The sequence below is a fragment of the Artibeus jamaicensis genome, unplaced genomic scaffold (genome assembly GCF_021234435.1).
Source record: "Artibeus jamaicensis isolate MK-2021 breed Jamaican fruit bat unplaced genomic scaffold, CSHL_Jam_final contig_685, whole genome shotgun sequence".
Classification (NCBI taxonomy): domain Eukaryota; kingdom Metazoa; phylum Chordata; class Mammalia; order Chiroptera; family Phyllostomidae; genus Artibeus; species Artibeus jamaicensis.
This window is the reverse complement of record NW_026521924.1, coordinates 36529065-36555139: the sequence shown is the minus strand read 5'-3', so window position 1 is coordinate 36555139 and position 26075 is coordinate 36529065. Positions and strand designations below refer to the sequence as shown.

Genomic DNA, 26075 nt, shown 5'->3' with positions numbered 1-26075 from the left:
CTGCCAGGCCTGCCTGGCCGAGCCTGCGTGGGGACAGCGCCGGCACCCACTCCTGGGGCACCCACGGGCCGAGGGGCAACTCCCCGACCTCGTCCCTCAGAGCTCAGCCGCAGCCTCGGGCGGCAACTTCCCCACACAACTCAACTCGAGAAGGAGAAAGGAACCAATCAAAGCTCAGTGTGAAGTGAGAATGCCACCAGAGCACGTGTGTTTCATACACACGTGTGGGTGCCCAAGAACACGCAGGGAGTCCCTTCCTGAAGCCCACGGCCTTCCCTGAGGGCCAGGCGCAGGGCTGGGACCTGGCCGTCCTTGGGGGCCAGCTCCAGAGCAGGAGACTCGGGACAAGACAAGGGTGCCCAGCACCCACAGAGCAAGGCGAGGACTGGGCCCCTCTGGGCAGGCGCCACGTGTGGCCGCACACAGGCCTCAGAGAGAGGGGAGCTGGGTGGAGTTGACCAGAAGGCTGCAGGGTGGCCCCTGACCACGCAGGGCTTCCGCACTTGTGTGACGTCTGGTCCGCCCTCTTGAGAACAGGCTCGCAGGGCCGGCCAGGCTGCCAGAACCCGTCAGAGACACGCACGTCAGACCTGGCACGCTGCCTCGGGGCCGGCCTCGGGGCCCGAGAGCCCTCGCCCTGCTGTGCGGTGGGTCAGAACGGGGCCTTCCTCGTCCTTTATCATGTTGGGGGTGCAGGTGAGAGCCCCAAAAAGTGCAGAGGGGGGCAAGCCTGTGCCCCATTGCCTGGTGGAGTGGGTTCCAGTGAAAGACACCCACCCTCTGCCCACCAAGGGCAGCGGAAGGCCCTGGCCGGCTGGCATCCTGGGCCTGGCCCCGCCGCGCCCCCTTCCGGGCTGTGCACGGCCTCGGTGGAGCCCTGTCGGCCGGGGCGGGCACTTACGTGAGCAGCTCCTTCTTTATGTCCTTGGAGAGAAACTTCAGCTTAAAGTTGGTCAGGGTGACTTCCCCAGGGTACTTCCGCTCCTCAAAATTCTCTTCCGACACTTCCTGGTCATCTGCTTCAGAAGAAGCAAAAGAATGGGCTGCTGGCTCTGACTGCAAAAAACCAGCAGGGAGAGGTTTTAACCGCCGGCAGGGCCGGGCGCCTGGCCCGGGGCGAGGGAGAGGGACCCTTCAGCGCCGTGTCCACACAGGCTGTGTCTGGCGTCTCCTGCCTTCGGACTGAGGAGGAAGACTGCCAGCCCCCCAGACACAGAAGACAGCACCTTGAGGGGCTGACGCACCCCCCACCTCAGCCAGAGCTGCCCCAGGACAGGGGCTTCCTGATGCCCCACAGCAGCCCACCCCAGGTAGGTGTTTACAGCAGTTCACGCGGCTCAGACACCTACACTGCACTTCTGCATTCTGCCCCCAGCCGCCTTGAAGCAGGAGCTGAGGGCAGCTGTTCATGGCACTGGTGGGGGTCAGGGAGGAGGCACCTGGAGACACGGCCCAGAAAAAAGACAGTTTGAGGCCTTGTCACGGTGGACTCATTAGCCTGAGCAAATTGTGCGAAGCCTCTCTTCCGGACGGATGGGGCTCCTGGACCAGGAGAACCTCTGCAGGGCCCAGGGACATGGGGCGGTGAGCAGGGTCTGTGGCCTGAGCCTGGGTTGGGGGGACTGCCAGGATGGGCAGAGCTGGAAGGGGGTCTGAGTTGGAGCCCGGAGCCAAGTACAGGACCCAGGAGGCCGGGCTCAGGAGGAGGTGCTAGGAGTGCCCCAATGCCTGGGATGTGGGGCCCCGAAGCCTGCAGAGGCGGCCACAGGAGGGGAGGCTTCTTCCCGAAGGGTGGGAGGTGTCTGCAGGGAGAGGGAGGGGCAGGCCGCAGTGGGTGGGAACCCCAGGGCCTCCGAGACCTGGGTCACCCCACAGAGGACAGTGACTGTCCTGGGAGGAGACGAGGATGCTCGGGGAGAAGGGGAGCCCCTTGGGGACAGCTCTCCATCGACCCCCCTCTCAAGTGGCTGGAGGGACTGGACAGGCACCGCCCACCACCCCCAGCCCACAGCCCCTACAGAGACATCAGCTCTGTGCCCTTTACGAGGCGGTGCTTGTTCTGAGACTCAGGCCACTGCCCACTAGGGGCTCCTCCTGAGGCCAGGAGTCCCCTCCTGCCTCTAACTAGGGAGCCAGGTGGTCTGAACATCCTGGGGACCGTAGAAAGGGCTGCTGCCAGAGTTCGGGGTGTCCCTGTTTGGTGGGAGGCCCACGACACCAGGGATTCAGAGTCACGAGCAAGGCATCCCCTGAGGGGCCCGACAGAAGCCCTCTCTTCCCCAGGCCCTCAGAGGCCCCATTCGCATGTCCTCAGGGTGAGGAGACCACCCCTCCGAGACGGGACCAGGACTCAGCATCACCCAGCGAGGAAAACCCTTGGGCTTCGTCCTGGCCGTGTGGACGGTGGAGGGCCCTGGGCACAAAGGGACAGCCCTCAGGCTGCGGGACCCACCTCCTCAGGCTCCTCCTCTCGCTGTCGGCTGGGCTTGGTGTAGTCCAGGGGCCGGTCCCACTCCTCTTGGCGGGAGCCCTGGCTGGACTGGGGTGAGGTCATGGAGCTGCTGGGGGCCCCAGTGCTGCTCTGGCGCTGGGAGGTGTCGGGAGACCTCACCCCGGGGCTGCCGCTCCCGCCGCCAGGGGGCGCACCGTCCCGCCTGCGGTGTTTGCGCATGCTCAGGTCCAGGGTCCCGTTCTCGTCCACTTCGATGTCCGCGGCCTGCAACGCAAGGGCGCCAGCTGCATCCGGACCCACCCCTGCCAGCGGGCCGTGGGCCCGGCACAGCTTTGCAGAGACCCTGGACGCGTCCCTCACGAGGACGCAGAGCCCGATAGAACAGCTCCAAGAGGCGAGTCCTGAAACCCGCGTGGATGGAGGAGGCGCTGCCTCCCTCCTTCCCATGCCCTGGACCACAGGCCAGACCCTTGAGAGCAGGAGCTGGGTCAGACGAGAACATGGGCACGACCCTCAGACACGGGGAGACACGCGTGTGCACAGCCCTGTGGGCCCTCTTAAGCCCAGCACGTAGCACTCGGAAGGTGCCCATCCAAGCTCTCTGGTTGTCAAGGGCCAAGGTGGGAGAGAAAAGGGGAGGATGGCCCTCCCCACGGAGACGCAGTGCGGCCCAGACTGTTAACTCCCCGGCCACCCTGCCCAGCAGGGCCCTGCAGGGACACACCGACCTTGCTGGGCACGTCCTGCGGCTTCGTGCTGAGGTTCTCAGGCATCTCCCAGCAGCGCGTGGAGAGGTTCAGGATGGCGGTGGCGGCCATGTGTGCGGCCTCGGCGTCGTGTGCGTAGTCGAAGCCTGTGGAAGAGGATGGGGGGCGGGAGCTGTGCCTGAGGGGAGAGGCCCGTGGGAAAGGTGTGTCTGCAAGAAGGGAACCAGGGCAGGCGTCCGCAGACACACGGGGGCTTGGGGGCAGCTAGGTGCACGGGGCCTGGCTGCAGGGGGGGGCTTGGGCTCACACCTGCCACCCCACCCCTTTGCTCCCCTGTTTGGGACTGAGGAGGCTATTTCTGGCCTGACCAAAGCCTGTACAGAAAGAGCAAAACCCTCCAGAGACATTCCAGCATCCCTGATATTTCAAACAAAAACAGGTTGTACATCGGTTTTGGAAAGACCAAAGAATCCTGTGGAATGTCATCCAAGCGTGAGAATTGGATCAAACATCTAAAAAGTTGATGTCCCTGCTTTAACAAAGTAACATTATTGCTCAAATACACACAAGGTGTAAAGTGTTATCTGTTCTGGTCATTGTGCAGCAGCCGTAAAATCACTCTCAGGTATGAAAGTCCTGCGACACCCCAGCAACCTCCCAGGAGCTCAGAAGGGGCAGGTGTGAGTGGGAGGCCGGGCGAGAAGGCAGGTTCCAGGCAATAGTATCAAATTGTATCAGTCGCTACTTTTGTTACTAGCATGCAGGAAACTCCGGTTTCCCGCAGAAGATGCCTGTTGCAATCACCGGTGGGTGGAGAGTGCTTCTCCATTTCATGTGCATTCCCAGGGCTGGCAACCCACAAATCAGTGTAATAAGTGACAAAAAAAAAAAAAACCCAGAAGGATCGCTCCCCAGTGCTCATTTTTGTTAGTATGGTCACCCAGAAAATTTGTATCTAGTATCACAAATAACACATTGTATCCAGCAAGATGGCCCCCATGCGGGAAGGAAAATGGCTCTTGTCAGGGCACCAGGCTCACACGGCCCAGCCACACACAGCTCTGTGTGCACACGCCCTGGCCGCAGGGTAGCTGTGTCCGATCACACGGGCTGGGGGAAGGTGCCGGGGAGGAAGTTTTCCCGGGGCACACCATGCCAGCCAAGTTGTTCTTTATCGTTAGACACACACACCACACAGGACCTGGCTTTGTTTCCCAGATGGCAGGGGGACACGTGGAGTACGAAGGGGAATAGGAGGGGTGGTTACTGGGACAGCAAGGGCCTGGTTCTGTCCCCTCGGTCCCCAGGACGGATGGCTGGGGTCCCCTCCACTGGTCCTCACCTCACACCTCCCAGGAGCAACACCCCCAACTTACATTTAAAGGCTTTAGGTGAGGTTTCGCTGGTCTGAATCTTTGGGGCAAGCATGCGTTTGCCAAAAACCTGAGCATCAAAACTTGCGTAGTCAAAGGTGACCTTGGAGAACTTCTCCAGCTCCTTGGCCAGGTTGGCCCTGGGTGTGGCAGGACCCACGCTGGGCCGGTAGCTTCCGTATGGAGGGACCTCGAGCTGCTTCACGAAGCACATGGGTCTGGGGTGTGGGGCAGACGCAGAACCGTGAGGACAGGACCCATCGCCTCCCCCCACAGCCGGCATGGGGGCCCCTCGGAGCCCCACGAGGACAGACACCTGGGAGACCCTCCCCCAGGCCCCGTCACTGACGGGGGCCTGGGAGGAAGAAGGGCACGTCCCCTGCACAGCCCAGGGAGGGAAGGCTGGACTTCGCCCCCGCAGCGCAGGAGAGCAGGTTTCTAACAGCTCAGCTGCCTTGCCTGGTGGGGGGCAGCGGGGCGATTTGGGGCACATTCCTGGGAACCAAGACTAAACTCTCCGTGGGCAGCAGCCATGGCAGGGTCCAGGACCGGCAGGAGAAGACCGCTGCTGGCGCTTCGTTCACCGTCACTGAGGCTCTTGGAAGAGTTCAGATGTTTCAATGCACAGAGGCAGTGTGAGCCCCAGGCCTGGGGAGGGTGCCCAGGAGGAGACTGGGGCTGGGATGGGCGTGGGGGGGCTTCTGCTCCCATCAGCTCAGACAGAAGGGACAGAAGGAGGATGGGGGTCCCCCGCCTGCCTCTGCAGCGGACTGGGGACTGTCCTGTGTGCTCCAGCCCTGCCCTGGGAGGCCCGGGCTGCCCGAGGAATGTATAGCCGGGAGGCAGCCACCCCAGCACCCACCTGAGGATACGATCTGAGTTGGAGCCACTCTTGGAGGGATCTCCCGTCTGGGGCTGTTGCTTCTCGTGAGATTTGGCTAATTTTTCGGCAGCAGCAATGGGACACCCGGACAAACTAGAGAAGGACATGGGGACAGCTGAGCCCTCTCCACTCGGCCCTGCCTGTTGAGCCAGGGACACGGGCAGGTGCCCACAGGGGCCCAGGGAGCCACCGTGCCTCCAGAACTGGGTTCTCTCCTTTGCTCCAGGCTCCAGCTCTCAGAGCACCAGCCGCTCGAGTGGTTGGCTCGGGGCAACTCTAAGCCAGCAACACACAGGGCTGCTCTGCCTTTGCACCAATCCTGAGGGGCCACAGCAGGCCCGGCGCGCCTCCCTCCACCCCCACTCGGCTCCGCGAGTACCTTCTGTGTGTGTTCCGGTTGCTGTTCACGTGGCCCTGGCCCGTGCAGCCGGGGGTGGGGCACTTGAGCACGTTCTCGTGCATGGCCAAGACTGAAAGAAAAGCGGGGCGGGGGGGAGGTGGACACAGCCGGTCTGGAGCCTGCAGCTTCCTCGGACAGGTTCACAGCAGCTTCCAGTGCCGTCCTTAGCCCAGTCCCCATACCACCTCCAACCCCCCATGGACTCTGCCTCCTGGGGCTGAAACCAACTCAGCTTCACCACCTCCAGCTGCCCTGACTGGTCCCTGTCAACCTCAAGTTCACAGTTGCTGCCTCCAGCCCAGAAGTCAGGATGGGCTTCCTGTGAGCCTTCAGAGCAGAGGCAGCCCCTGCTGGCAGCCTGTCTCCCCTCAGGGCGCCGGTGCCCCTGGCCGCCTTCTGGGGGCACTGGCCCAAGCTGACAACTCAAGGTGGATGGCTGGACACCCTCTGTGTCCCCAGCCCTACAGGGCTCGAGTTTGGGCATCGGGACAGTGCCAACCAAAGAAACAGGGCCCCGAGGGACCACCATCCAAACAGGTACTCACTCTCCGGAGGGATCCTGTCCTTGTGGGGGCACCCGGACAGGCTGCGGTGGTGAGGGTACAGGCCGGTCACGTGCCCCGTGCCGTCACAGCCTGGCGTCGGACACTTGATCTCGCGCTTCTCTGCTCTGGAGGCATCTGAACAGACACGACACACCCGTCAGAGGTGGCCAGGAAGCCATGTGGCACACAAGCAGTGTGGGCAGGACCGCTGGGCCTCTCTCTGCCTCTCTGGAGGGAAGCGGGGCCGGGGCTGGAGGTCAAGGGAACTCCAGCAGTCTGCCCGGGGCTCACCAAACTGCCCCGAACAGCGGGCAGGATGCACAGAGGTGTGAAGGACCCAGAGGGCAGCCGGCGCCCGTCCCCCTCTTCACTGGCCTCAGAGCCAGGGCCCCCTGCTCGGAGCCCCCATGCCTCAAGGTCCGGTCTCTGCGTAGAGAGGCGAAGGTAACGGGACGAGGTCCCTGCCAGGACACGTCCTTTGGATTTGACATAATGAGCAGACAGAGCTCAAAAATGCCAGGGCGGAACTTTAAGCTCACACCTCAGTTACTGACCTCCTCCAGCCTGCATGAGCCTGGAGAGGTCCCTAGAACAGGTGGGGCCTGGAGGGCGCCTGTCAGGATGCGGACGGTCTCCGGAGCAGGGCCTTTGCCCGGAGACGCGTCTGGGTGGAGCTGCCCCTCTGGGGGCACCAGGAGGCCACAGGGCCACGCTGGAAGGGCAGGCGGGCTGGCCAACCCCTCCCGACACCGGCTTCCTGGTGAGCCAGCCTCTGTGCAGATGCCCTGGGTTGGCACCTCGGCCCCTGCCCCAGACGTCCTGCGTCCCATGGCCTGTTGCCCCCAGCCCATGGCTTGGTCCCCTGCCTCTGCCCCTTGGTCCACGCCCTCAACTCATCCCGAAAGCAGGACACAGCATCTGGGACCCCTGGTGTCTGTCCCACAGGAACGGGCCCTGAACTCCAGGGCCTGGGGCTGTCACTCTGTCTGTGTCCCCCCCAACGTGCCCCTCTCCTGCCATGTCCCACTGCTCTGTGGGACCCCTGCCCGCCCCCAGACAGAAACCCTACACTACCCCAAGTCTCTGTCCCCTGCACACGGACCTCCTTGTGCCCATGACCCTGTGCTGTCCCTGAGATCTGCACCCCCCCTGACAGGGTCTCCCCTCAACAAGTATCCTCAGGTTGAAATAATGTCCCCATCTCTGTCCCCTCAGCTGTGTCTCTGAATATCTGCCACTGAGCCGAAACCACACAAGTGAGTGTTCCCAGAAAATGTGGTCCAGTGTCTCCACAAGCCAGGAGGTCCCCCGAGCTGTAGCTGACTGGAGTCCCGCCACAGCCTGGTCAGTCCCCAGGTGGCAGCCGAGCCACGGAGACCAAGACCTTGCTCTGGGTCATGTGCACCTTTGTCCCTGGTTGCGTCCACCCCCACCCCCAGCCCCGGGGGCCTCGGGAGGTCTGCGGGTGTGCACACCGCACCAGCCCTACCTTTGCTGCTGTAAGTCTTGCGCGCGGCGTCCAGGGGCCTGGCCGCCTTCAGGGGCTCGCCCAGGCCCTGCTCCGAGGGCCCGCACACGGCGCGCACCTGCTCTGCCTTCAGGGCGATGGCCTGCTCCAGGAGGCCCAGGTTGCCGCGAGTCATCACGTCGTACATCTCCGACTCGTCCGTGACCGCGGACTTCTGGGAGCGCGTGTCCTCGTCCTTGCTGTCCTCGGAGCGCAGCTCCGCCACCACCGAGTCGTCCAGCTGGGGGCTGGGGAGCTTGGGGGCCTGCAGGGGGGCAGCCTCCTGGCAGGCCTCATCCGGCATGGCCACCTCCTCCTCTTCCTCTTCATCGTCCTCCTCCTCCTCATCTTCCTCCTCCTCCTCCTCCTCCTCCTCATGACCCAGGGGGCCTTTCTGCGGGCTGGGCTCCTCACTGGTCATACCCTCCAGGGCCTGGGGACTCAGCTCCTGGCAGCGCTCGCTGGTGACCTCGATGACTTCCTCTGCAGCCTCAGGCGGGATGAAGACGGCCCTTTCCCCTTCGTCACTGGTGGCCTCTTCTTCGGCTTCCTCCTGGACCAGGCGCACAGCTCCGGGGCCCAGCTGGGCTCCTTGGCCCGAGCCCTCCCGAACCAGAGTCTCCCCAGCGACTTGGCCCAAGTTCAGGAGAGAAGTTGCGATGATTTCCTGGTAGCTGCCGTAGCTGCCTTTGGAGGGGCCCGTGGGGCTGCCGACGGGGTGGGGTCCAAAGTGGGACTTGGTAGGGCTCCTTCCTGCACGAGATCAGAAAAGCCCTGGTGGCGGGGGCACAGGGAGGGCGGGTGTCCGGGCCTCTGGTCCCCACCTCCTGCCACAGCCCAAAACACGGAACCCCCAGAAATGGGGCTCAGCAGGGTCCTGGCGTCACCGCCTCTGTCTGGACCGAGACCCCGGGGAGTCGATTTGGGGGCAGATGGGTCCCTGGTGCTGCATTTCTAAAGGCACTGTAGTACTTTCTCAAGTCATTTCTCAAAACGGAGCTTGACTCTTTAAAAATTGTTTCAGCCCTGCCTGGTGTAGCTCAGTGGATTGAGCACTGGCCTGTGAACCAAAGGGTTGCAGGTTCGATTCCTAGTCAGGGCACAGGTCCCCAGTAGGGGGCATGTGAGAGGCAACCACACATTGATGTTTCTTTCCTTCTCTTTCTCCCTCTCTTCCCCTCTCTAGAAATAAATAAATAAAATCTTTTAAAAAATAAAAATAAAAGTTGTTTCAAAATCAAAAAGCACTGAACAAATGTGTATTTTTTGAAGGACCTAAGTTTACAGGTGGTAATGGCCAAGACACACGGCACTCCCAACACACCCGGCCTGTGCGGGCCCAGGGGGCTCAGGGGCACGGGGCACCCTGCAGCCGCGCTCCGGGCAGTGGCAGCTGGCCCCAGACTCCCTGCTTTGTGAGGAAGCGGGCGAGCAAGTGACCCAGGAGGCCCGGCCAGAGCCCTGGGGGGAGGCACATGCGGGAGCTGCTGGGATCAGCTCCAAAATAGAGCGAAGACCCACCTCGGGCCCCGCAGGGTCAGAAGACACCGGAAGCTCGGGGGTGTTTGGGGTCTGGACCTCGGGCCTTCGAACCAGCATTTGCAAGGGCTGGGTGCCCCACAGGGAAGCCGGTACAAGCAGGGGTCCACCTCGTCCCCCTTGGTCCTGCCCGATGCCCAACGGATGCCCACCCCACCCTGGGCAGCTCTTCCCAAGGGCCGGACACACAGCCATGTCCATGTGTCCATCTTTCACGTGCACAGACACCCCCCAGCCCCTCCTCAGGAAGCCACTGTCGGGACAGGACATCACTTGTTCTCAGGGTGGGCTTCCTTGGCAGGAGGCCCTCCCGGCTCCTGGGCTGCGGCTCTCCAGGGACACACTGAGCGCCCTTTATTCGGGGCAGAGAAAGCAACAAAGCACCTTCAGCTGGCTCGGGGCGATGAATCTCCTCCTGTCCCGGCGTCCCGGCCTCGTCCTCCTCCAGGGTTCCTTCCGATTCATCGGAAACAGAGGCCTCCTTCACCTCGGCGTCCTCACTGCCGTCGCTGTCCACGCCGTAGCCCTCATCCAGAGCCAGTTTCAGGGGGTGCGACTTCCGTTTGGACACCAGGTGCTGCGCCTCAGCGCCCTCCAGCTTCCTCTTCTTGGCCAGAGGGCAGCTCTGCAAACTGGAGGGAGGGGCCCGGGCCCCCATCAGTACCCCCGGCTCCTCCCGCCCTTTCCCCCTGCTCCTCAAGGCATCTCCTCGCCGTCCCCCCACCAGCAGCCCTGACACACTGGCTTTCGGACTCCACTCAAATTGTCCTGATTGTGTTTTCAGGTGCATTTCTGGCTTCTCTCAGAAGACCCCCGAGGATGGGGACTGGCGCCCACTGCTCTGCTCCACGCCCACCTGGCAGGTCCTAGGGACCCCGGTCCATCCCTGTCCACCTGCAGACTCTTCACACCCTCATCCACCCTCCGGACTGGGGGCAGCAGGGGGGCCCTGAGGTCAAGTGCATCCCGGGATGATGCGCGTCACCCCAGTGAACCCCGGAACTGCTCCTGCACAGACTCCTGCTGCCTCACAGCAGCCCCGGCACCCACACCACAGCCACGCCCTTGGCCCTGGAGGCCCTCAGCAATGAGTTGAGGGGGACACGCTGCATCAGTGTGCACACACGGAAGGTTCTAGACCCACAAAAAGGCCCAGAGTGAGAGATGGGCTCCAACACCCAGCAGCCACCCTCCCTCCCAGGACCCGTGGTGAGGGCCCCAGGCCTCCTTACCTCCGGTGCCTGGAGTATTTGCCTCGAATATGGCCCGTGCCTGTGCACCCCGGGGTGGGGCAGCTGGGGAGACAAGCAGAGCGGTCACTGGGGGGAGGGGCCCCACCCAGACCCTCCGTGCTGTCTCCAAACTGCGGCTGTCGGCACGGCTGCCTGCAGTCAGCTGAGATTAACTCGAGGACTCTCCATAAATAAGTGACCAGCTCGCGGCAGTCTCACGAGTGCGTTCGCTGTGAGGACCTGGGGGCGAGAGCTGCGCCTTCCAGCGGGGGCCTCCCTTGGAAGCTTCCTTTTCCCACAGCAGGGAACAGCCCCCGGGAGACAGACCCCCGAGGCACCCCAGGACCCCTGCCTGAGGCTGGCCCAGGGCGGCTGCCCCCCGCCATTGCCATCTGCAGCGCTGAGGCCGAGGTCTCTGGGGCCCTCACCAGGGGAGCGGCGCCGGCGAGGGGAAGGTGGGGGGGGGGGCCTGGGGACAAGCCTGGTGGGGGAAGCCAGGGGGGCCAGCGACCCAGAGCTGCCATGAGGCCTCATCGGGGGTGGGCTGGGCCTCTCACCGCACCCCCCAGTCCCGGCCGCCTCATGGCTGGGTGGACAGGGCGAATGTGGGGGGGGCAAGACCCCAGGGGTTCCTCACCCTTCACCAATCTGTCTCCCCACAGGACCAAACTGGGGAAAGCTCCAGAAACTTCTGCTCATGGACGCGGACCATGCCACCCAGACCCCTTCCCCAGGGGCCAGCGCCCCGGGGCAGCGAGGGGCCTGGGTGGGCAGAGGGGGAAGCACCTGCGGGTTGCTGGACACATCCCCAGACCAAGACCCACAAAGAGGTGTCATCACGGCATTTTATGGAGCAGCAAACTGAGGCCCAGTAGGATGGGGGACCCAAGGGAGGCCACCGAAAGGAGGGAAGCCTGAGCTCCTCTTGGGGAGGTGCCCAAGGTGCCCCTGCCCAAGGTGGGAAGACCTTGATTTCCACAGGAGCAGCACCCCGGGGTCTGAGCTCCCGCCTTGGACCAGACTTTCCCAGAGCCTGTGAAGGACAGAGTGTTCTGGACCACCGACAGAGACAGGCCCCAGGGACCCAGGCGAGCGCACCACCCCGACCTCTGTTCAGACACCCCGCTGACGGGTGGAGCGGCCAGTGCAGGCAGCGGTGGTCCCCGTGGGCCAGAAGCCACACCTGCCGGCCGGTCAGGGAGAAGAGGGACGGTGCGTGGAAGCAAAGCCCCGAGCTCAACGGTGGCCTCCGGCCTCCACGCTCAGGCTCAGGGGCCTCTCGGCTGATGTCAGTGTCAGTCCCATTGTTTTAATAAGAGCTGGAAGGGGAGGGGGAGGGAGGGAGACGGGCCCCTTTCCACTGGGACCTCCTTTGCAGGCACAGAGCGGTGGCCGCTGTCCCCGGCCTGTCTGTCCCAGTCTATGCCCCACTTGCTTCACTCTCCCCAGAACTAGCTTTGAGACTTTCCACAAAAGCTCCTTGTTATGGGGGATTTGAAGCTGAGGTCCCAATTAGTCGATTAATCACTGAGTTAATCAGGCAATTAGGTGACAGCTGCTGGGGAGGTCTGTGGGGCCCTGGCATGGCCCCCAGCATGTCACCTGCTCCGAAGCCCACCTCCACCCACCCGTCCAGAAGAGGCCTGGCCTCCGGCCCAGACTGTGAGCCTGTGTGCAGGGCCGATGAGGGCCCCTCGGGCGAGAGAAGGGACAGAGCCGCTCCCCGCAGCAGCCCCAGGGGCGGGCCCGTGGGCAGCCCAGTGCAGTCAGTGCCGGGCGGGTCCCAGTGACCTGCCTGAGGGGCCTGAGCACACGCAGTGCATTGTAGCAGCAGATGGGCCCAGGCAAAGACGCCAGGAGAGTGTCTGTCACCTCTCCTCCGCACGAAGGGAACACCCACCAGACCCGTGCCCTCTGGGGGCAGGAGGAGCTGAGGGCCCGCTTGTCTCTGCTCTCCTTGTCACAACCCCTGCACTATCCCCAGGCCATGGGCTCTGCTTGAGCTGGCAAAGGGACAACGGGGGGAGGTGACATACAGGGCCTGTGCTCACAATCCCAGCACCGGCACCAACACACAGAACGGAAGGCTCCAGACTGGGAACAGCCTGCTCCACCTCTGGCCAAAGGTGGCCTCAGGCCGTCCAATACAGTGGCCTCCGTGACAGCCCACGAAGATGGCCCTTTGTGCTGGTGGGGGCCCCGGTGGCAGCAGGTGCTGCTTCGTGGCCAGGTGTGCACATGCCCCTGCCCCTGCCGGGAGGTGGGATGCGAGGTGTGGCTGGGACGGAGGCAGGTGACGACAGCTGACAGGTGGCAAAGAGGGTGGGGCCTCGTTAGGGAAAGGGGGCCCCAGGGTGGGGTTGCTTGAGAGGGGGCCACAGACACAACCATGCTTGCTGCTAGCCAGGGGTCTCTCTTACCTGAGGTCAGCTCCTGCGGGCTCCGAGGGTGCTGGCGAGAGAGGGGGGAGGAAACACGTGGGTCAGAGCAGAACGGGCACCATGGAGAGCAGAGTGGCGGCTGAGCCCGCAAACAAGAGCCCCCCCTTCTCCTGACCCAGCCAGTCTCTTAGGTGAGCACACTGCCTGCTCCCAGCCAAGACCCTGTGGGACACAGAGGCCACCCTGACACAGGCCACCCGGTCCGCTGGGCCCTCCGAGCCAGGCCAGTATCTCTTCCCTAATTGCACAGACAAGTTGGTTTCTGGCAGGAAACCCGATCCAGCAGGTAAAGCCGCATGGGAGGGTGGTGGGTGGGCCCCACGGGCCCCACTGCGCGGCCGGCACACTGAGGAGCTCGGCGCGTGCCCGCCTGTCGGGGCAGGGCCCCACGCCTCCTCAGCCCTGCCAGTCCAACCCCGCCGCCTCCAGGCCCCACCCGCTCCCAGACAGACATCCTGGGATACAGAGGCTAGTGACAGAAGGCTGGCACCTGTCACACCCAAACACCGCTGCCCTGGGGAGCGGGTCTGTCTCCTCATCTCAGCACCCGAGCTTTGTCCAGGCCCAGGCCCCACGGCTGCCCTCAGGCGCCCGGAAGCTCCCAGGGCCCTGGAAGGCCGAGCAGGCCAGGTGGGGGCACTGCTGGGCAGCTCTGTGCTCCTGGGGAGCACGGGTGGGAACAGTGTCATCTACAGCTTTGGGACATGGACACCTGGGGCTCAGGCAGAGTCGTGCTGTGGACGGATGTGGGGGGCAGGGTGGGGGACGCACCTCGAAGGGACTTGGATCGCGTGCGTGCTCGCTTGTCCTCGTTCTCCAAGCTCATCTGCAGGGAGAAACGACGGCCATGTCAACTGGAAGACAAGGCTACCGGGACGGCCTGCCGAGGTCCCACTCCAGCTTTGCTGGGCAGGCGCGTCTGCGGCACAGGAGGACCAGAAGCCACTGGCAGGGCAGGGGAGGCTGGGGACCTGGAGCAGCAGGCCAGCCTGGGGACCCCGTCCCCTGAGCCTGCGCCATGCCCCCAGGCTCACACCCCACCCCCTGCTCGGCAGCACCGGGGCAGGGCACCCACCACAGACTCAGGCCCCACTGAGACCCAGAGCCCGTGGGAGTTAATGTGAGCTCACCCTTTTACAAACAGGTGTCCAGGACCCAAATGGGCCTCCAGGAAGTGTCCGGACATGGGACAGCCCCCAACAGCCCAAGGAGAGGTGGTCTGAGCTGAGGGACCCTCCCCAACGTGGGCAAGGGCCCCGCTGCCCCCCGGGGGGCCCAGAGCGGGCATCACCCACATCTCTGCAAACGCTCCCACAGCCAAGGTAATGGCACGAAAGGGAACAGCTAAGACTCGTTCTAATGCTGCCTTACTCAGCCCGGTCTGTCCCAGACGGTACCAGTTTGACAGCAACCCAGGTGAAATCACAAGGGGGGGGAGGGCTGTTCCAGGACAACCCAGGAAGCCCCGCCTGAGTCCTAGGCTCCCAGCACATCTGGGTTTGACCAGCCACAGGCCACAGGCTGTGGCAGATGGTGTGGCTCTCGTGGTGGGAGGCTGTGTCGGCGAGAGCCAGGCTGTGAGGCACAGACACAGGGCAACACGTCACCGGGCCCAGCAGCCACCCTCCAGCGGTCACTCCTCCCAGGACAGAGTGAGAGGTGCTCCCATCAGGGACCCCCACCGGCAGTCACTGCCCTGACCCACTGTGGGGGATGCGGCCTGCACTGTCCCCCAAGGGAGCCGAGGGACTACAGGCCGTCACACGGGATCCTCGAGCTGTGTCATCCGCGACACATGCGGCAGGCAGGTGACGGCGAGGATGGAGGCAGGTGGTGGGCAGGGGGCTCCCTGTGCTCCGCGTCTCCAAGGGAGAGAAGCCTGGGCCCAGCAGCCTGTACCCCAGGAGGCCCTGGGAGAGCGGGACTGGCCACCTGTCCCATGGTGAGGAAGAGGAGCAGGCAGCCCCACTGGCCGCAGGCCACTGTGAGGCACCAGAGGGAAGAAGTGGGTATCTAGGTGCCCCGGAGGAAAAGGACACTCCCCAGACAGTGCGGTGAAGCTTGCAGGGCAAGTCCCCACACCAGCACTGACACTGAAAATGAGTCACGTGGTTGGTAAAGGGGAAAAACCAAAACCCAGGGTGACATCCAGGCAGCGGTTGGCCCGGGACGCGGAGTCTCCATTTCTGTTCTGGACAGAGGCCACCCCTGTGGGCCCATGGCTCCCCTCACCAGCGAGAGAGGAGCAGCTGTCCGAGGGACTTCCTTACAGCCTCGAGCCTGCAAACATGCCATCCATCCATCCGTCCGTCCACGGGGGCTCACTATGGTGCTAACACAGCCGATGGCTGGGCGCCGGCCTGCTCGCCACCGAAACGCAATCTGCAGCTCTTCTCTCGTTGGGTTTCGTGAGGAAACTGGCGCGCATCCCACTAGGTTCCAGCGCCCGGGCGATTTGGGCTTCCTGCAGATTCGGCACGCACAGAGCCGGGAGCAGAGAGGGTGGCGGGGACGGCACACGGCGAGCCCCCGGCCGAGCTTCCTCCATTTGCAGTTTCTCTGTGTCAGGTGGTCATGAGCTGTCTTCGGTGTGTACAGCTTTGGTTCTAAAAGGGAAGGCGCTGCCCCGTGCAGGAGGAAAGGAGGGTGAGCTCTTTCATGTGAGCGAATCTCTGAGTCGAAGACTCGGGACGTCGTCAGCGAGGCAGATTTCAGAGCCATTTCATGCCAGCATTTCTGGCTGCCCAGAGCCCCAGACGCTGCGGGGCGCTTCAGAGGCGGGCTCTCCGCTGTCCTCAGGCGCTGGACATCGCTGCTTCATGTCCCTGAGGGAGCTGTGCCCCGCAAAGGCAAAAAGACACACCCCAGTTTTCCATTCATTTCTTGTTAAAAACCCTTCCCTTGTTCCAAGCACAGCTCCACCGAGTTCCTGTTTTCCTGCAGCAAACACTGAACGGCGTCCCTCCTTGACGGTGACCAGACCCCCTTTTGCAGCCGAGCCACTCCGGCCCCATCTTCTGCAGGGGTGGGAGCCCGTCAGGACATCCCAGGGCTCCTGGCTCTCCCGTTACCTTGTCTCGGTGCCGCCACTAACGCAGGTTCCACCCGGGGCCGCCACTGCCGTGCCCTTCCTCCTGCGCTGTCCATCCAGAGAAACTGCGTCCGCTCTTTCTCCGTGCGGGGACGTGCTCTCGGACGTGCCCCAGAGATCGGCCCCTTTCAGACCTGTCTGCATGCTGCCCTCGCCCACACCGGCTGCCCTGAGTTCACAGTCTGTTGTAAACGCCTGGACATTGACAAACTCGGGCCCCAAACAAGTGTGTGTGGTCAGCAGCCCCCGAACCTGGGGATCTGCCTGGATGGTGGGCTGCAGGAGAGAGGACAGCACTCAGACCCGACACCGAGGACATGCAGGGGGCTCTGTGTGCGAGAGTCCGGTCAACGCGGCCCACAGGCTTCGCCCCCCAAGTTCAGGGACTCCGGGGTGGTCTCTGCAGAATGCCCCTCCCTGCCTCTCTCGTGCTCCCTCGCTCACCCCCACCCCCGTCTCTCCCCCTCTCACCTTTCTTTTGGGCTCTTCCCGAGCCTCCCCGGACGAGGAGTGACCTGCACCCCAGCCAATGCTGCATCCCTGCCCTAAGGCCTGGCCCTGGGAGGCCCCAGGCGACCTGCCACCCTGGCCTTGCAGCGTGTCCCCGGCGGAGCAGCACCACCCACAGCACCTGAGGGTCCCTCACTCCAGGGAAAGGGAGTCAGGGGAGAGCTGAAGAGGAGCCTTGGTGGGGAAGATGGGCTCCATGGGTCGGTGAAAACCAGAAGCCGCTCAGGCCACCTCCGGTCAGCAGCGCCTCTCGGCTCCACGCCTGGGCCTGTGGGCGCTCCTTTCCTTTGTGGCCCCCCATCCCACCCCAAACAGACTCATTCGTTCTCATTTCAGGGCTGCTGTGTCCTGCAGAGGAAGGGGCTGTGGTCACTGCTCAGCACACGTGACCCGAGGACGGACGGCTGGACAGACGAGCAGGGACAGCCAGGAACATCTCTGAGGGCCTGCACTGGGCCGGGGGAGGGGCGCGTTCACCAGGCCCTGGGCTGCAGGAGGAGACAGGTCAGTGGTTCGTTTTATTCAGAATCCGCCCACTAGCTCGCAGAGCTGGAGAGTGAGAACGGACTCGGGATGACTTGTTCAGTCCACGAGAGGACCTGGATTGCAGGGTCCCTGGGGCAGACGAGAGCAAGGGGGATCGTTGCTGACCCCCAGGGGGCTGCAGGCCACCCTGCCCGCAGGGAGGGGCAGCTACGGTGAAGACGACAGAGGGACACAAGAGGTGGCCAGGAACTGGCTGTCACCACCCTACTGGCTCCAAAGCACCTGTCAGTGTCCCCTTTCTCCGGGACAGGGTGACAGTCTGGACGCGCTCTGTTCTCCCACTGCCCAGCGAGGGATGCGCCTGCTCGCACGGGTGGACAGTGCTGTGGCTGACCCCATCTCGAGCCCCACTTGGAGCCCACTCCCTCGGGGCTGCAGGAAGGACACCCACGGAGCATGAGTTAACACGTGTCTTGGGAAGGGTTCTCCTGATGCCTCTAAGCAGGGACCCCAGCTCACTGCAGCCCCCAGTTAAAAATCACAGCTACACAGGGACCCCGGTAAAGCAGCCATGTCTGAGTCCCTCTGTTTGATACACCCCCTGCCCAGAGGCAGGAGTTGGGGCACATCAAGTGAGGCAATGCCGGTGCCTCCCTCCCTCCCTCTCTCCCTCCCTGGTCAGGAGCCCTGGTCAGTGGCAGGAGGAAGACATGGCTGAATTTCCACTGCATACAGCCAACCACAGACTAGCCTGCAGCCTGGGGCCCCGGGGCTTCATTCCTCGAGGCCAAGAAGAGCTCTAAGGACTGACAATCAACACCGAGTCCCTTTCTCCTTAAGCAGAAACACACACACACTCTCTCAGCGCCCAGCACTGCTGGCAAACACAGCACCGCCAACCCTTTCCAGAGGCCCCGCAGGCCCGTCGGTGAGCTGTCCACAGACCTGGTGCTGAACCCAGAGGCCGGCGGGAGCCTCCCACACCGCACTCTGCTCCGCAGCCCCTCAGCCCTGAGCTCCGCGCCTCACCCACCTCCTGTCTGCGGCCAGTCCTGCCACTGCCGCCGCCTCTCTGCTGTCCCGAGACCGACCGACCTTTTCAGGCACATCCCCCATCAGAACGGCAGCTGGGGCCCTGCCCGCCCCGCCCAGCAGGAAAACTGCGTCCTGTTAAACCTGCCGCTGCTGTTCCGGCGTGGTGCACAGGCTGCTCTGTGGCAGGTCCCCGCCTCGGGCTCATCACACCAGAGCCATGGGGACTGCCACCTTCCAACCCCACGTCCGGAGCCCGGGGCCTCGGGTCCGGTCCAGGCAGACCTCCTTCCAAGGCGCTTCACAGATGCTGTGCTTTTTACAAGCCGAAGGTTCCTGGCGACCCTGCGTCGGGCAAGCCGGCCGGCACCACTTGCCTGCCCTGTGGCATTTTCTCACTCCACGTCACGAAACATTTCTCGAAACATATCAGGCTCTTTCATCGTTATTGTATACGTTGTGATGGTCTGTGATCGGTGATCTTTGTCGTTGCTATTCTGATTGTTCGGGGGCGACTTGCTCTCCACGCAGGCCTGGCCCCGAGACACCTCTGAGGCTGCCGGCGGCCTCTGTGGTCCTGACCTCTGCCCCGCTGAGGGGCGGGCCGGTGAGGTGCGCACCCGGGTGCAGGTGTGAGAGGGACCAAGATTAAATCACAGTTTAATGCGATGCTTTAAAACGTCAACATTAATGCAGAAAATCCATGACAAACAAAGTGGCAAACGTTCACCTAAAGGTGGGACTGGAGTCGCTGACGTCTCCTTTTGACCAGACGCTCTGGACAGGCCCCCCACCCTGCTCGGGCCAGTCACCCAGTTCCAAAGAAAGACGCTGGGCTGTGCCAGCACGACGGCAAAGGGCCCTCGGACAATGCCACGACCTGGAACTTCGCAGCCCTTCCCGCCCGTCGTCCACACCCCAGCTGTCACCCCTGGGGGGCCAGGCCTGAGGGAAAGGGCATCAGAGTCCGGGCTCCGCCGGGAAGAAGCCCACTAAGCCTGCGTCTGAGGGCCGCCTGGCCCCGGGCCCGGCTCCGCCCAGAGCACGTCCTGGGAAGTTGAAGGGTGGGAGGCTGGGTGGGGCTGCCGGTGCAAGCAGGGTCCCAGGACAGGGTCCCCCCGACCAGTGAGTTTTACGCCAGCACAAACCGTCTGCTGCCACCTGGACAGACGGAAGTGAGCAAGGCAAACACATCCCACGAGTTTGCAGGGGTCCCCAGCCTGCAGGCACGGAGGGGGCCGCGGGGCGGGGACTTAGCCAATGACGGGAGGGGCTGCCTGTGGCAGGTTTGCGCCAGCCAGTCACTCTGCTTCCTTCAAATGTAAAGGGACCAGACCACTGACAGCCTTTGCCCTCACCTGTCCATCGCCTGCTCTGGACCCGGGAGGAAGCCACCTGTGTGTGCTCCGGGCCCGCAGTGGCGGGGGCCTGGCCCCAGACCCGGGGCCGGGGCAGGGCAGCCCTCCAGCACCTCACCTTGCCGCGCCTGCCCGGGGGCCTCGAGGTCCTGCCGCCGCTGGCCTTGTCCCCACACGTCCACCTCTGGCTCAGCAGCTCGCCCCGGAACTCATTTTCTGAGGGACAGAGAGAGGGGACAGTGAGTGCGAGCTGTGTGGGCCAGGGCTGAGGTGAGGAAGCTACCAGAAGACACACGAGGGTCAGGAGAAGATGCTCTCAGGAACTTTGCTCCTGGTCTGGGGGAGGGGACCCCCCGGTGGTTTCCAGCCGGGGCTGGAGCGAGTCCCTGAGGAGGACCCCGTGCTGCCCCTGCCCTGGTGTCTGGCATGGCCTCGGCTTCTGCAACGCCGGCAGCGAACATTTAATTCCTCCCAGGCCGCGGCTGAGGCATCAGCTGGACTGACAAAGAAACGCATTGTGTACCTATCCCCCCGCCCGGCACTCCCTGTTTCCATGACAACCGGTTTTCCAGGGCCGTGTTTCAAAGCAAGGTCATTAGTAACCAACAATAAAAACAGGAAATAAAAATTCCTGTGGCTGCTCTCTGCCTCTCCTCGAAGGGGGGTTTGGATTTGGAAGGTCAGGCCGCCCGCCGTGCCCCTCCTGCTGGACGGGCCCCCCAAACACAGTTTTTCTAGAATTCCACCTCTCCTGCCCCAGGCATCCCTGTGGCTCCTGGCCGGTGTCCTCATGGCTGGAAGTGACTCTGCAACTGAAGGGCCTCCTGGGACCTTCGGGAGCAGGACCCAGAGAGCAGCAGCCTGGTTGTCGAGGGGACACCTAATGCAAGGTCTCCAAAGGGCCAGCTGGGTGCCTACTATGTGTCCCCCCCACTGAGCCACAGGTCCCCTGCAGGGGCCCCTGTGAAGGTCGGCCTGGACCGGAGACGGGAGCTGTGCGGCAGGGTGACTGTCCAGCTCCTGGGTCCTCAGCGTCATCGGCACGCAGGGATTCAGATTTCTAAACCATGACAGGCCTGTGGGGACAGTATTTGGGAGTCACACAGGCCCTGAGTTCACAGGTGGAAGCAGCGTGGGAGGGAAAACGGACCCTCAGGCTCAGCCAATCAGCCACAGGATGAGTCTCCTACCTGAGGACACAGGTGGGAGACCCAAAGCAAGGCCCCTGGGGCCCTTTCCCCACACCGGGTCTGGGAAGGCAGGCAGCACAGAGACCTGTCCACCGGGCTGATTCACGAGACTCACAGGGGATTACTTGTCACGAGGACATGGGTAAGTTAGTGAGGTGACAGGTGTGTGTCAGGGACAGCAGGAGGGAGGGCATAAGGACAGGGGTGCCAGCAGGATGGTCCCCCCACACTGGGTGCCCCAGCAGGTGCCCCGGCCCTGTCGACCCCCTCGAGGTCCCTCCTGCTTCCTGCAGCCGCCCAGTGGGGGTGAGCAGAGCAAGTGTGGGGGTGGGGCCACCGGTTTTCTGTTTGGTGGGAGACCAGGGGCTGCCACTGCCACCTGCCCTGGGGGCTGCAAGGGAAGCCCTGGCCCCTCCTGCTCAGGCCGGGGCCGGGCCTGGGCATCTGCTCCACCCGTCCCCTCCGAGGCCGCTCCTGCACCCTCTGGGCACAGCAGTCGGTCAGGCAGGACATCGGCACCTGGAGGTCAGGACCCAGGGACGAGCAGTGAGGAGTGACGGGGCCACACCCGAGACCACCCCGCACACACGAATGAACTCTGCCCTGCGAGCCCTCCCTCCCCCCGGGGCACTTGCTGGCAGCGGACCATGGGCACTGCTGGGAGACAGAACAACCAGGGGCCCTCTGGGTCCCCGGGACCTGCCTGTGGGCCAGCCGCCCCGCAGACCAGACCCCCGCCCGAGGCACCGAGGCCACACACGAAGCCCCCCCAGGAGCCCCGCTCGGAGGCCAAACTGCGAAGTCGCACGGGCTGACCCCAGACTCGAAAGTCAGCTCACAGAGGGTCTCAGATTCCTCCGGCGTCAGGGCTGGAAGTCACAGAAAACACAGGGACCTCCCTGCCTCTGGCTCGGGCGGTGGCGTCTGAGACTGGATGCTAAAAAGCACAGGTTGGAAGAAGGAAATGCATGGACGGGAGGCGTCGGAGTTCAGGGCTTCTGTGCATCGCCCACCACCAGTCAGGTGAGCAGACAGCTGTGCACTGGGGGAACTTGGTAAGTCGTGTATCTGACGGGGGACCGACCGGTGCTCAGAACGCGTGCAGGGCGCCTTGAGCCCCGGGACCATGCAGCCCGATTTCCATGCGAGCAGAGAGGCGAGCAGACACTCACCCCGAGACAACACGCCAACGCCACGGCACACGTGCAAATGTGCTCGGCACACAGCCCTTGGGGGACACACAAATCAAAGCCACAATCTCACTACAGTGGCTATAATATTTTTCTCTTTTTAAAAGATTTATTTTTAGAGAGGAGAAGGGAGGGAGAAAGAGAGGGAAAGAAACATCAGTGTGTGGCTGCCTCTAATGAGCCCCCTACTGGGGACCTGACCCACAACCCAGGCATGTGCCCCGACTGGGAATCGAACCAGTGACCCTTTGGTTCCCAGGCCCTGCTGGATCCACTGAGCCACACCAGCCTGGGCAAAAGGTGGCTACAGTTTTTAAAGACAATAATCAGTGTCAGAGAGAATGTGATGAAGCAGGAATATGAAGAGAATATGAAGTTGCCAATGGGAATGAAAACACCCCTGGCAGCTCCTCCAAACACCAAGAACAGCCTCGCCACGTGGCCCCGACTGCAGCCTCGTCAAGGAGCAGAGAGAACGAAAACACGCGTCCACACGGGGCCTGGGACACGGCTCTTTTCCCAGCAGCCACCTCGTGGAAGGAACCCTGGGTCCGTCGGCGGCCGAAAGGAGAAGAGAATGCCCCTGAACCGCAGGCAGCGGTACGAAGGAGCCGGGCCCCTGCACGGAACACACGGGAGACAGGGCCCCGCCCGCCTGGCAAGGGCCGACCCACGGAGCCCAGAGGTGAGCCGCAGGGGTGGGGCTTGGGGGCGACGGGCAGCGACTGCGGGTGGCGCTGTGGCTCCGCCTGGGGTGACGCACACGGGGTGGGGGGCTGCTGTGGTGACCTGTGCCCGTCCTGGGAACGCACACTTCGGGGCGTCGGGGTGGGGGCACGGCAGCTGGTCAGCAGCCGCAGCGGGCGCACCAACTCGACGGTCACTGCCCAGTGGGTAAAACAGGTCGCGCCCAGCCACTCAGCCATAAAAAGGAATAAGTGAGGAACGAGGTATTTCCACCGTTTCCAAGCTCCGTCCCCCCACAAACTGACTGACCACAAAGAAAAAGACTCTCGGCATCAGGGGCCGTGGGCGGCACCCTCTTGCCCAGCGGCAGAAGCTGGGGCGTCAGGACCAGGGAGGACAGCCTCCCACCCGGTGCCCCCCAATACCTCACAGAGGGCCGTGGGACTGCCGACAAGCCCAAACTGAAGCTCTGCGGACAAACGGACCAGCCCTCTTCAGATGGTCTGACGGACGAGGACCAGGGAGACGCAGCAGCCGGGCACTGGGGGCCCATGCCCGCCCTCGACAGACAGCACAGGTGTTCTGGGGGGATGCCCACAAATGTTCTCTCGGGTGGCCCCCAGAAGGCAGTTCTGCCCTGTACTCGAGACGTTTCCGTGAGTTTGAGATTGTGTCAAAACACATCTGTCATAGCGATGCGGCACGGGGACCTGGCTTCCGGGGTCGGTCTCCGTGAGGACAGACTGCAGCTGGGACCGGGGGTCCTCAGGCCCTTCCGGGGGCAGGTCTCCACCTTAGAGTCCCAGGGCTGCTCCTGAAAGCGGAGATGGGACGGCTGAAAGGTCCGGGACGAGGCCGGCTCTCCCCAGCCGGGCCTGGCCTCCCCAGCGCTGCCCGGGGCCTCCGGGGTGGTCTGGCCCTCGGGAGAGTCTGACAGCCCAGAATGGGAAAAGGCAGTGGCAGCCACACGCAGACCCCGCATTTGCCCCCCACAGCTTCTCCTGCAGCCCGGCCCTCCAAGATGGGGTGCCCGCTCACCCCTGGCTGCCTCGCCTGGAGGCCCAGCTTGGGGAGGGTGCCGGGCAGCGCTGGCTCCCCACCCACGGGCCAGCATTTGGCAGGAAATGCAAACAGAGCTGAGGGAGGGGTAAATGAGGCGTTCTGCTCTTTTTCTTCCCTTTTTCCTTAAACTGGGATTCAGCGGGAATAAAATGAAGACTTGCTGAGCAGAGCAGAGACAGACCTGCTTTTGCTGAGTTTAGGTGAAAACGGGCGAGGGGGGCAGGGAGCCGGCAGCCCCACTGCTCTGCACATTTCCCTCATTATTTTGCGTCCAAATCGGCCTCGCTGGTACTTTCTCTATTCAGTAAAAGCCAAATGCAAGCCGTGTCCTTAATCTCTGCCACGGCAGCTCTCCGCTGAGAAAATAATACAGACGTAACTTCCAGCCTCGCACACTTTCTTTTCCATTTATATGCAAATGATGACCTTTCACCCAAGCTGTCTCAAAGAAGTGTTTCCTTAAAAATGCAAATAGCACGGTGCAGGCAGTTTACTGGGGCCGGGCCTCTCTCACATTATTATTATTATTTCTTTTAACCTTCCCCGGGCTGTAAAAACAGCAGCTCAAGTGCTCGCGGTGATAACGACTTTCCAAACCGAGTCAGAGGGCGCTCTCCAGGAGCCGGCAGTGGAGCCCCCCCCCCCGCAGGGGAGGGCAGGTCCCGGCCTGACGGGAGGTGCCCCCCACCCCCTACCCCCCACCCCCCACCCCGCCTCCAGCACGGGCCACGCATCCCCTGGGAGCGACACAGGGGTGCCCGGACAGGCCTCCGACCCAGGCAGGTGCCCAGAGTGCGGGCGCCGTCGCTCACGGGACTTCCCAGAGACCCTGCCGCCCACTCGGATGCCCCGGGGCTGCTCTCTGACTCCAATCGCCACCTCCATGGGGCCGAGGGGGCCCCAGGGCTGCGCGTGTGCAGGAGGCACTAGGGTGGGGGCTCCCTCCGACTGCCCCGACCCACCCCCCGGACCAGGCCCGGCAGATGCTGGGAAGACGTCGACTCGGTCCCCTGCTCCTGCCCACAGCTCCTGGGGACTCTGCAATTGCCACCCACCCATTCTCCTGCTGCCCCTCCGCCCCCCTCCAGCCCAGAGCCTGGGCTGCCCCAGGCGCTCAGGAAAGGAGGGTGCTGGCCGGGCAGGCTGTCTCACTCCTGGGGTGCAGAGGAGGACAGGGCAACATGACAGAGGAGTGGCATGGGCCTCGCCCCCGAGGTGGCCATCGGACTGGTTTCGGGCCCCATGTAGGTCTCTGGTCTCCAGAGCACGGGGTGGCCTCTGGGGACCAGAGGGGTCCTCCTGGGACTCTGGTCCAGCACCACTCGTGTGGAGTCCTGAAAACCCTCTCTTGGTCAGGACCGTCCAGCCTGGGGACAGGCCACCTCCTTCCCCCTCGGAACCACACTCCGTCTGGGCTCCCGAAGGCAACCCAACCAGAATGGGCTCTGTCCTGCACTGGCAGAGGGGAGCCGCTCAGGGCTCCGTGCCCTCAGTCACGTCCCACTCAGAAAGGACATCTGGGCAGGGGACACTCTACCACCAGGCCCAGGCCACTCGGGCCGCACGGCCTGGTTTCCTTCTCCACCCCCAGTTCCTGCTGGGGAGGCGGCCCAGCTCTGGGGCTCATGTCCCTGCGGATTGAAATCGTGCCCAGCTCCAAGGCGGCGAGTGGCTCCGCACGGTGGGGAGTCTCAAAGCGATGCCCAGCAGCACTCTGCTGCCTTTTAGGGTCGCTCAGCGGACTCTGGGCCGGGTGGGGGGTGGGGGCAGGGCTCGCATGCCACACCCCTGCCTGGGAGCGCCCCCGCCCCATAAGAAGGGCTGGAATCTGGCTCCCCCAGCCGAGCCTGTCTGGGGTTCTGCACAGGTTCTGGATGGAAGCCGACCGACGCCTGCATCTGGATGGCAGGACCAGGGTCCAGAGCCCCCAGCCCGTTAGGGGCCAAGCCAAACTCGCCCCGCATCTCGCTCTTGATGCTCTGAGGGAGCAGGGCTCTCACTGGGGGTCCCCCGGCTTGCCTGGTGGCTCAGGAGCATTTCCGAGAAGCATCGGAACTTGCGTGAGAGAAGGTGGCACATCCCCACTTGTCACAAGTCACACAAACTGTGGACACGCCACTTTGTGTGTGTTGGGGGAGGGAAACCCTTCCAGGTAACCTGCTTCAGGGACCCCAGGAAGCCACCCCGGCTGGGGTGGAAATACAAGCAGGTCACCCCAAGATCTCAGTCCTCCAAGACCAGACCACAGGAGCAAGAACAAGAGGCAGCCCTTCGGTGAGATCACTCAGCCACAGGGATGTGGTCGCCGTTCACCTGCGGCAGAGCCCGCGGCAGACGGAGCCCGGGACAGACGGAAAATTCAGACCAGAATCTCCTCCGTGGAGCATTTA

At 63.5% G+C, this 26075-nt stretch overlaps 1 protein-coding gene across 1 annotated transcript in view; it reads right to left on the bottom strand.

Moving 5' to 3' along the window:
- Positions 1 to 26075, bottom strand: part of MYT1 (myelin transcription factor 1) — a 44429-nt gene that overhangs the window by 13222 nt on the left and 5132 nt on the right. Inside the window, exons 2-14 of the mRNA XM_037161593.2 lie at positions 19675 to 19772; positions 13851 to 13905; positions 13059 to 13089; positions 10639 to 10701; positions 9791 to 10038; positions 7850 to 8620; positions 6361 to 6495; positions 5795 to 5885; positions 5395 to 5508; positions 4536 to 4750; positions 3181 to 3305; positions 2453 to 2716; positions 902 to 1056 (exon numbers count right to left, since the gene is read on the bottom strand). Of these exons, the coding sequence (XP_037017488.2) occupies positions 902 to 1056; positions 2453 to 2716; positions 3181 to 3305; positions 4536 to 4750; positions 5395 to 5508; positions 5795 to 5885; positions 6361 to 6495; positions 7850 to 8620; positions 9791 to 10038; positions 10639 to 10701; positions 13059 to 13089; positions 13851 to 13905 (2267 nt within the window). The 5' untranslated portion in view covers positions 19675 to 19772. The remainder of the gene's footprint in view (positions 1 to 901; positions 1057 to 2452; positions 2717 to 3180; positions 3306 to 4535; positions 4751 to 5394; positions 5509 to 5794; positions 5886 to 6360; positions 6496 to 7849; positions 8621 to 9790; positions 10039 to 10638; positions 10702 to 13058; positions 13090 to 13850; positions 13906 to 19674; positions 19773 to 26075) is intronic.